The sequence below is a fragment of the Etheostoma spectabile genome, chromosome 8 (assembly GCF_008692095.1).
Source record: "Etheostoma spectabile isolate EspeVRDwgs_2016 chromosome 8, UIUC_Espe_1.0, whole genome shotgun sequence".
Lineage (NCBI taxonomy): Eukaryota > Metazoa > Chordata > Actinopteri > Perciformes > Percidae > Etheostoma > Etheostoma spectabile.
Window position 1 is genome coordinate 33,420,541 of NC_045740.1, and position 11,200 is coordinate 33,431,740.

Sequence of the window (11,200 nt, forward strand, 5' to 3'; positions counted from 1 at the left end):
CCCCCCCCCCCCCCCATGTGATGCCTTTGACAGAAAACTTATCCCTTGGTGGTTTCCTGGGTGGTTTTCTGGGGCTCTTTCTGTCAACTACAGACCGTTCTGGACACAAATGGTATTTTTCCATTACATGGTAGTTGCTTGGAATTCTATGCATTTACCTGTTATTTCTGATAATTTCATAAACAAAAATGTACATTATGCTTGAGTAAATAAAACCAAAAAATGATATTGTTTATTGAAATAAATAACCGTGAGAGTCTGATACAGCCAGACTCTCCTATTCAAGTTTTTATTCTGCTTGTTCAACGGTTGTTTGATATATTCCTCTGAAACACATTTAATGAGGATTTGAATTGCTCTTTTTTTCTCAGTTCTTACCATTTTAGTGTTGGTGATTGTCTTTTGGGGCTGGCTCAAACGTCTTTAGGGGCTCACACTTCTTCGTCTGCACTTCTTTAATCCTGTCTGCCCGTCTGTCCTCCAGGGGTGGTTTGAGCAACAAGCTCTTCCTGTGCAGCCTTCCTGACAGCGTGGACACTGTTTGGGATGAGCCCAGGACCGTCCTGCTGCGCCTCTATGGGGCCATCCTGCAGGTGGGAGCCACATCTCTTATCACTAGTCTTTTACCACACAAACGGAGAGTTCCAAGTAAGCCAGACTCTTCACCAGGATGTGTTGTTGTGTCTTAGAAACTAGTTTCCCTCAGTAGTGTGTAGGTATCAGTCGAACTGTTAGCTGCTTTAAAGGTGCACTATAAGTTCCTGCATGGTTTCAGTTGGATTTCATTTTTGTCTCAAATTGCAGGCATCTCTCCTTGATCCGCTAGGAGAGATGCCTACTCTCCTTGTTCTCCCCCCCCCCACGAATACACTGTAAAAACCCGGTCTTTGGAGACGACACTGGGGTCGTTAACGTCAAACAGACACTAGGGGCACAGGATAGGCACCAAAACACAACAAACTATTACAGCCAATCACCGACAAGATAGTTGGGGGAGGGGTGGGCGTTAGTGACAGTTAGTCAGTTAGTCATGAGAGTTACGGAAAACATGGGGGGAGGGGCGGGCTTGATCTGTTTTGTTTGCAATTTACTTGGTACGTCTACAGAAGTGACCATGCGGGAACTCATAGTGCACATTGAAGTGAAGATAAATGCTGCTGTACAGACAGACACACACACACAGACACACACACACACACACACACACACACACACACACACACAACCCCCACACACCGACACACACACACACACACACACACACACACACACACACACACACACACACACACACACACACAGGCAACAGAATGTGAAAATACACACTGATTATCTTTTACCACCTATGATAATATTTCACTTGTAAGTATAATCACAGAAACCAGACAATACAAACAAAAGGTAATACATGCAACTGTGTGATGAGGCAATCACCAACTGGGGAGGGGGGGGGGGGAGTGTGTGTGCGCGCATCTGCAGGTCATATGCTTAGTTGTGTGTGTGTGTGTGTGTACATCTGCATGGTCGTGTGTGGGTGTGGTGTGTGTGTGTGTGTGTGTGTGTGTGTACATCTGCAGGTCATATGCTTAGTGTGTGTATGTATGTGCGCGTGTTAGCCATTGTTGTACATGATGATGTACCCCCATGGCTGTACATGCATGTGTTCTTTGCCGTAGGCTTCCCAAAGGAGCGTGCCTTGGGCACTCTTGTTCCCTGGTGAACCCACCAAAAAACACGGTACAGTATGAGGTCTCTGAAATCTCAGCCTAATACAAAGAACGTTACACACACTCATGTAGCTCAACCTGGGCTGACAACGCTGGGAAGATACAGTATGGAGGGAAAAGAAAAGTGTTGAAGCGCCTCTTCTGTCTGTTTCTTTTCTTCTCTCTGTCCCTGCCTTGGGATTCTCAGTCGTCAAGAAGTCAGCAGAATTCTTTGAGCAGCGCAAGACAGGAGCCTGAGAATGAGTCACACATTTGCAGCTCGCTCAGCTGTAAAAAAAAATAAAATAAAATAAAATAAACACAAAAAAAACGGAAACAAGAAAAACCATTGGCCAGTGTGCAGTTTGGCTTGTTGTTCCTTCACAAAAACAGATAGTTACTTTATCTGTTTACATTTAATACAGAGAGATAGAGCCTGAGATGATGTGGCCTCCGTGTCCAGAGTCCATGATCCCAGTATCGATACGTGTTACGGCACTACCCCAAAGATAACCATTAAGTCAACATCCCCCTGCAACAAGAGTTCAAAAACATCTGAACATTGGCACAAAGTTCCTGAAAGCAGCATATTCTAATCTTCTGCTGGCGTTTACTCTTTTGAGCTCATGCTGTTTTTTCCAATCAGCTGCAATAAATTAAAGCCACTGTGATATGGGCTGCTTTCTTTTCTGCTTTCTCAGCCTTCACATTTGCCCAATGAATTTTGCATTAAGTATTAACTAAAGGCCGTGTAATAAAAAGCTAACCGTAGTTTTTATTGCTAGGGATGTCTGAGAGAGCAAAAGCACTGTGTCCTTCACCAAGGTAACTGCAGCCATCTTCATCAGGACAGAACTGCCTCTCAGGATTTAGTGACGTCTAATCAGAAAGCTAATACGATTAAGGAACTCTATGTCATTGTCAGAGTGCACAGCTACTAATGATCAAACAAAGCCTAACTGCACTGGAGGCAGCGTTTCTCAGCAATGCAGATATGTGAATAGCATGTAGGATAAATAAATGTGTGTGTGTATATTTAGCTCCAGCTCTAATACGTAATCCCCAGTTAAATGTCGCAATCACCAGTAGGCTTGGAATTGGGCAATAGAATAGTTTTATCTCTCCTCCTCAGAGATAAGCCCTGCTGGCGCTACGCTGTCTGATCTCTATCTCCGCTCTGTTTCTGAATGTCGTGTTAAGCAGGTAGTCAGGGGAGCGCAGCGGTTATTACGACCGATCCTCCGCACCGCCTTGTCAAAGACTTGGCGTGCGTTTGAACTCATACTGTACTGTTGGAACTGTAGGCGTGACTATGTTGACACTCACGGACCGCTTGACATGTATTCATGGCTAGTTCTCTCCTTTTTCTTTTGTTTATAGATGTCCTGTAATAAAGGAGATTCCCAACTGTCAAACAAAGAAAATCCCTTCCAAGTAAGTAACTGACCACGGTGCGACCAACACGGCATGTTCCTCTGCCCATAGTGTCGCCCAGTGTCCCATCAGTCATCACAACACCTGTTTCCAGCTCATGTTCACCCCGTGATGTCTGAAAACTTTCTTTTACTTACCTAAATTCTCCTCTTACTCATGTTTGTCGGTGCGGGGTTTTATTCTGCTCTGCCACAGTCTTCTGAACTCCTGATTAGGCCTGCACGATTCAGGGAAAAATATGACAACATTCTTTTGCTTAGAATTGATATGATTCTCTGACAGTTTTTGACAAATTGGCAGTACCAAAATTTTGGCACCTAGAGCACATTGCTCATCACCACGAGCCTGTAAACAGAAGGGCTCCACTGAAGAGAAGGGAGAGTGTTGTAGCGTCTCTTTATACCGTATATGAGAAAACTCAGAGGAGAAAGTAGCAGCGTTTGGGAGGCAGTCGGCTTCTAAAATTAAATGAGAATCAAAGTCATAGAAAACAAAACAAAAATGAAATCGTGAACGGGGTGAGTCGAGATTGCGGTGTTATAACGATTAATCGTGCAGGCCTACTCCTGAGGCACCAGGTGTTTCGGGTCAATATCCCAAAAATAAATAAGAATAAACAGGGTCCAGGTTGAAAAAAAACCTGAATTACCCTTAAGGTCCAGAATTGATGTAACCCCTGTCTCCACTTACTAACTCCTGGCAGAGCACAAATGTGAAACATGAGACACTTATTTAACTCATTTCAGTTCATACATCTCCAACAACTTGATTAAAATACTCATATTTTGAGAAGATTAGCTCACCTGGCTGGAATATAACTTTGGCATTTTTATTTGGAACGCAAGGCAGTGTGTACAGAACTAATTTCAGAGAAGGTTGTTTTTTTTTTTAAAAGAATCCGCAGCAACAATAACCCAGTATGTTAAGAGAGTCTCTGCCAAGCCTCAGCGACCTAGACATTCCTTCAGCCAGCGTGGTGTCATGATGACCCTCGGCCCTGGCATTACGTGGCCGAATGACAACTCACCGCCATGTGATGGAGGTGAGGTCATCGGCCAGTTAGCAGTCGTTATCACTCGGGCTGTTTCCCTTTCCTCTAAGCCAGCCTGCTGTTAGCAGGGACGCTGTGGCAGAACTGACCCCATTTCAGCCTCTTAGGACAACCTCACCTCGATCCACCTTCTAACAATGCTGTCTGGTCAAGGGCAATCCTTATTGGATTAGAGAGGATAGCATTGTGATAATCCCTGTGGGGACAGCACGTGGAAGACGCAGTGGTGGAAGAAGTATTTAGATCCTGTACTTAAGTAAAAGTACTAAAACCACAATGTAAAAAAATCTCTGTTACAAGTAAAAGTGCTCCGTTTAAAATGTTACTTGACTAAAGTATTATCTAGAAAATGTACTTTATGATGTATGATGAGATATTTCATTCACATGTCATGCCACTAAGTGGCCCCTCCCACACGGACTTAACGCCAATAAAAAAGTCATTTTATCCACAGCTTCCTGTCCAATGTCCACACACAACATACTCCACTTTGCACAGAAAAAGTATTACAAGCAGCATTTTAGTACTAAATGTTACGTTTTAGAAACTGGAAACGATCCAAACAGTTCTGTCAATAAACTCAGTGTTTAGTCGGCTAATAATGTATAGCTATTATACATAGTTATGTATTATGTTGTTTAATTTATTGTTTTGTGTGCAGAAATCTTAATGTGTAAAGTAACTAGTAACTAAAGCTGGTCAGATGCTGTAGTGGAGTAACTAAAAGAATAGGAACTAAAGCTGTCACATGAATGTAGAGGAGTAACTAAAGACTAGTAACTAAAGAACTAGTAACTAAAGCTGTCACATGAATGTAAGGAGTAACTAAGAAAATAGTAACTAAAGTAACTAGTAACTAAAGCTGTCATTGAATGTAGAGGAGTAACTAAAGTAACTAGTAACTAAAGCTGTAGAGAATGGAGGGGAGTAACTAAGAACTAAAGTAACTAGTAACTAAGCTGTCAGATGATGAGTGGAGTACTAAGTAACTAGTAACTAAAGCTGTCAGGTGAATGAGTGGAGTAACTAAAGTAACTAGTAACTAAAGCGTTCAGATGAATGTAGTGGAGTAACTAAAGTAACTAGTAACTAAAGCTGTCAGATGAATGGAGTGGGTAACTAAAGTAACTAGTAACTAAGAGCTGTCAGATGAATGAGTGGAGTAACTAAAGTAACTAGTAACTAACTGTCAGATGAATGTAGAGGATAACTAAAGTAATAGTAACTAAAGAATAGTAACTAAAGCTGTCAGTGAATGTAGAGGGTAACTAAAGTAACTAGTACTAAAGTAACTAGTAACTAAGCTGTCAGTGAATGTAGTGGAGTAACAAAGTAACTAGTAACTAAAGCTGTCAGATGAATGGAGTGGAGTAAACTAAAGCTGTCAGATGAATGTAGAGGAGTAACTAAAAGTAACTAGTAACTAAAGTAACTAGTACTAAAGCTGTCAGATGAATGTAGAGGAGGAACTAAAGTAACTAGTAACTAAAGTACTAGTAACTAAGCTGTCAGATGAATGGAGTGGAGTAACTAAAGTAACTAGTAACTAAAGCTGTCAGATGAAGGAGTGGAGTAACAAAGTAAATAGTAACTAGTACAAAGCTGTCAGATAAATGTAGAGGAAACTAAAGTAACTAGTAACTAAAGCTGTCAGATGAATGTAGAGGAGTAACTAAAGTAACTAGTAACTAAAGCTGTCAGATGAATGTAGTGGAGTAACTAAAGTAACTAGTAACTAGTAACTAAAGCTGTCAGATGAATGTAGTGGAAAGAAAATTGGAATATTTCTCTCTGAAATGTAGCGGAGTAGAAGTGGAAACGTTTCTGAGGTGAAGCAGCAGCTGTCCCGCTCCACCTGCTGCATCACTCCCAAGGCCAGCCGCTACATTTCTGAGAGCCGAGCAGCAGCCCTGATAAGGGACTAGTGTAGCAGTTTATATTCAAATATCCAGAGAGAGCGTGATCCCAGAGCCTGCACCTTTATGGATCTAGTCATTCAAAAACCATGTTAACATTTACTACTGGAAGCTTGTGTTTTCTTGTCAAAAGAGAAGAGGAAATGGTGTGAGGGAAGTGCATTTTTTTGGAATGTTGCAATTCCACCAATTGCTGATTCAACATCTATTGTTGATAATTAACTTTTAAACGGTCAGAAGACTTGTCTGGGGAGTGAGCCAAATCAAACAGACCGCTAAAGCAAGCAGTGGCATTTACCAGCAGACAGAGGAAATGAGCAGAGGTTGAGGTTGAGGTTGTCACGCTGTGACGGCCTCTAACGGCCTGGTGCATTTACATAACTGACTTTTAGGGTCTGCGTGGCTTTTCTCCGGTTTTCCCCACCTCTAAAAACATGTTGCCCTCACCTCACCATGGTGGGTGCTACACATTGGTGGTGGTAGAGTAGAATTATTACAAGAATATGACTTTAAAGACAATGCAAACCTATTTTCTCAATCATAGTCTCACTATAAGAGCTTGGTTCTACAATAACACTTATTTCTGCCCAAGGTAAGAAATATTGTAATATTATATGTGATTTTATTACACACAAGTCATGTAAATCTATGGTCCCCCTCTCTGCTCTTTTCACTTCAGATCAATCCGAATTGAGCAACATTTGAATTGGAATCCGATGATAGTGTGTGTGTGTTGTTCCAGACTGTCCGTCAAATCTGATCAAACCACAGAAAACAGTTTTTAAGTTGTTGTAGTTGTTGCTTATTTAACCATCAACATTTAAGGATATGGAGAAGTACTTTATAATAGTGTATAAATAATAGTTTTCAGGGGCTTTATTGGTTTTCAACATCATGCCATTCTACATTGTAACTGTCTGACCAACACTACCAATTTCACTGTTGTCTGTTTTCCGTCGAGTACAATTATTGGTATGCCCCAGATATGTCTTCATCACTAAGGCTCAATTTAAAGAGGTGCACTACAAAAGAGCACAGTCAACATTGCCTTGTCATTGGCATAGTTCTCAAAGTGATGACAAACATTCAGGCTGTTCTGTAGAGGTTATCTTGTTTGTCCACATGTGGGTTTGACTCTGCAGATCTGCGACAGTACTACTACACTAACTGAGATGCTGAAATATTGTCAGAGAAGTAATACAGCAGACCCCGCAGGAGTTGGAGTCTTTGCTTTTGCTTTCTGCGGCTTGTTGTCTGGCAGTATGTGTATCAAGATGATTATGGTAATTTAGTTCATTCACGTTGGAGATCTGAAAGCGCATGTGTTCAGCATTCTGCGGATAAGACATTACATAACGAAGGGGAGTATTCCCTAGACTAATACCCGGGGAATGAAGCAGAATGTGCTGCATACTGTTCAGGAGACAGACTTTTCATTTGTTCACTGTTGCACTAATAATATGCTGATGGAAACATTGTGCACATAGGGAAATAATGTGGGTGCCCTGTGGGTATTTGCTTTAAACGCTGCTCATTGGAGAATTAAAATTAAACATGATCCAGTTGAAGACTACTGAAACATATGGATGCTACCAAAATTTCTTGAAGTTAGCATATTCCAAGGCTTCTTCTTAACAAGCTCACATTAATCAAGATATGAATAGAATATCAAAGTGCAGTTTATTTGCAGATGATAGAACTCCATCCTCAATTAGAGCTGCAGCAATTAGTCAATGACATTATTATAAGAAATTATTATAAGATTGACAGTCCATTGATCAGCAACTTTTGGGATAATCAAGTAATTGCTGGTTCCAGATTCTTGAATATGAGGATTTGCAGGTTTGTTTTTCTGCCATTTTACGTTGCCTTGGGCTTTAGGAAATTATGATGGACAATGAACAAAAATTACAAAATGATTTTAGAGAAAACTTGCCGCTTCCTGTCAGCTGTGATACAGACGGCAGACGCTAGTAAGAAAAGGACTTTGTTTGGTTGCCTTTTATGAGACGTCTCCTTAAAAACCTTTTTGGCATCTTTATCAACCTTGCCCGGTGTCCTCCATCACAGTTATAGTTGAATAAATAATAATTACTGGAACGGCACTCTGAGAGAGCGTAGAACTATGTCGAGGCCAATGGTGCATTCTAGGGCTGGGCAATATGTATTGATGGTTTATCCATATCGATATATGAGGCTAGATATCGTCTTAAATTTTGGATATCTTTATATTTTAATATGGTTTTGAAGTTTGCATTACAGTAAAGGGATGTAACTTTCTTGTCCTACCAGTTGTGCTAGCTGTTCTGCTATTATTGTTGTTATTATTATTATTATATCTGCTAGCCTGTCCAGCCAGACCCACATCCAGATGCTGGATCTGGGAACTCCCCATTGGCTGGGCTCAATCCGGGGGCGGGATTAAATTATCCTCTGCAAGCAATAGGATAGCGCTGCAACCAACCAGCTGGTTGATAGATCCAACTTTTTCCGTATCCGGTCGGAAGATCTTTCAGATTATTCTGACTGCATAAATGCAGTACAAATACCCTATCTTGCACTGTTGATGAAAGGGAAACAGTATTTGTGTATCTGCCCAGCGATTCAAATCGGTTTCATATTTGAATTTTTTTAATTTGAATGACCAAGTTCCATGGAAATGGGGCCTGACGTTTTTAATCCTGAACAAACTGACCGGGAAACTTAGCATCCTTGGTCAAGGTAATAATAATAATAATAAAACTTATAATTAACTAAAGTAAAAAGCTATTTGTAATAGTGAGCGTAATTTATAATTTCCAACGTTATCACAACAGAGATACCAGTGTGTCCTAGAGTAAGATATCTCTCCAGGTGGCACGGTGAGGGATTTGTTTTGAGAAATGTGACATGTCGAAGGCCGGAGGCAGTATTGTTTCCTTTGAGCCGCTTCCTGCTGGACGGCCAGTGTGAAGCACATTCCCTGGCAAGTAGCCAAAGACTCCAGCGCTCAGATCCAAATCTCTCCGCAGCAATTTATCTGAAGGTTATTCACTTAAGAAGATTCAGATAGCATTGGGGCGATTGCAGTGAATTGAAGCTCACATTGAAATGCAGCAGATTGCAGCATTAGCCAGTAAACTTCCTCAGGGAAATATCTTGATTCTGCGGCTGTAGTTCCCAAAGTACTTCTACAAACCCCGAAAGCAACTAGTATTGGCACTATTCTATCTGTACTTCTACTTGCTAGCTTTTTCTGTAACTTTCAACCCTTCCCATCTCGTGGTACATGGAGATTACTCATTTGATAACTGCTAAGTAAACTTTTAAAGATCAATATTGAAATTTCTGTTGGAACCATATTGGCATACATTTGTTGTACATATTTGTTTTAGAGGCAGAGCGGATCCTGGGGCACTTCTTTGAGTTAAAACCAAGAAAACACTTTCTGGAGAAAGTTTAAGTAGGCCTTTTTTTTTAATAACTAGCAAGTATAAGGAACTCTATTCAAGACAATAATAACTGACTAATGATTTGGCTGGCTAGCTGCTGAACTAACTAGTAATCATTTATTTTGGTTTAAGGCCTCGTTGAATCCTCTCGACCCAACTCAGTCCGCGAGCCTATTTCTGTCTTCATTGCAACTTTGACCCAAAGAGATGCTATTAGTATCACTGTTTGACTAATCAGGGTTTAAGTTTCCCATGGTATACATCTCTCCTCTGCCAATGACCTCTTGCCTATTTGGTGAGAAGCCATGGTCTTTTTCCACACAATAGAGGGAATCAGAATCAGTCCATGAATATCCAGCACCCAGATTCAGTGTTTCAGGCTCCTAGCACGTGTTTGTGTTGGCATGAGAGAAGGTTTAACCTTGAGCCCATGGTGGACTCCAGGTGTGAGTGTGTGCGTTGGTGTGCCACGTTGGCGTGTCTCTAAGATAAAGGGAGAAAGACAAGGCTGTCCTCTCTGCTTCGGCAACTTCAGCAGTAACTGGTGCTGCAGCTGAGTTTATTACCACAGTAAACAATTTTTAACAAGTTATGGTCTCAATCGTCACTTTCAAGTATTCTTCAGAATAGCATGGTGTTCATTCAGTAGGTTATGGTTCCATTTATTTGAAAATAGACGATAAAGCAGGGATTGCTTTAGGGGCGTGGCTACACGCCGTCCTGGCAACGTGACACAGGCTTATTTTAAAGGCTGACCCTCTCACTGTGTTTTCACTTCATCAAAGTTGAGTGGAACATTTTGGTCGCCTAAAAATGTCTTGTTCAGCGTTCTTCCAATCAAGCTACCTAGCTACCGCTAGCATTAGCTGGTGACTTAAGGGAAAGTCAAAATGGCGGTCCATAAACCAATGGGTGATGTCACAAATGCTACGTTCACTATTTTTCAGTCGGTGGGTTCTTCTCTCTTCTCACGTAACCCTAACTAACCCTTAAAGCCTTTCTCCTAATTCAGACTCCCCCCCCCCCCCCCCCCCCCCCCCCATTCTTCTCCTCCTTCTTGATTTCTATTCAGTTCTTAATGCAGAGCAGTCTAATTTCAGAGCATGAGCATGAAAAGTCATTACTTTAACATGAACCATGCGCTGTTACAGATTGCCGTCTGACAAGGGAATTGTTTTTACCTCACTCTAACTTTCATGTTTTTAGACATAGAGACCAGAAAAAGCTCTTTGTCTCCTTTCTCATTCTGCTCTCTTTTCATTTTGCAGCACTGGCGGTAAGTGTCCCTCACACCTTAAATGTTAGGCTGCTAAGTTTTTTACTGTTGTGTGTTTTCAGGGGGCGGAGGCCATGGTGTTGGAGAGCGTGATGTTTGCTATTTTAGCGGAACGGGAGCTCGGACCCAAACTCTATGGGATTTTCCCCCAGGGCCGACTGGAGCAGTATGTCCCCGTAAGCTACCACGTTGTTCATATCACATCAGTTTGGAACGGGTGGACAAAATAATAGGAACACTCTATGATCTTCGTAACTAGAATAAATTCAAATGATTGTCAACGATTGGGGTGGTAGTAGCTCAGTCCATTGGGAGTTGGGTTGGGAACCGGAGGGTCACTGGTTCAAGTCCCTGTACGGACCAAAAGTATGGTGGTGGACTGGTAG

The 11,200-nt window shown here is 41.5% G+C and overlaps 1 protein-coding gene across 1 annotated transcript in view; it reads left to right on the forward strand.

Annotated features, from left to right (window-relative positions):
• Window positions 1–11,200, forward strand: part of LOC116694571 (choline kinase alpha) — a 23,057-nt gene that overhangs the window by 3,180 nt on the left and 8,677 nt on the right. Inside the window, exons 2-4 of the mRNA XM_032524359.1 lie at window positions 485–593; window positions 3,087–3,140; window positions 10,877–10,990. Of these exons, the coding sequence (XP_032380250.1) occupies window positions 485–593; window positions 3,087–3,140; window positions 10,877–10,990 (277 nt within the window). The remainder of the gene's footprint in view (window positions 1–484; window positions 594–3,086; window positions 3,141–10,876; window positions 10,991–11,200) is intronic.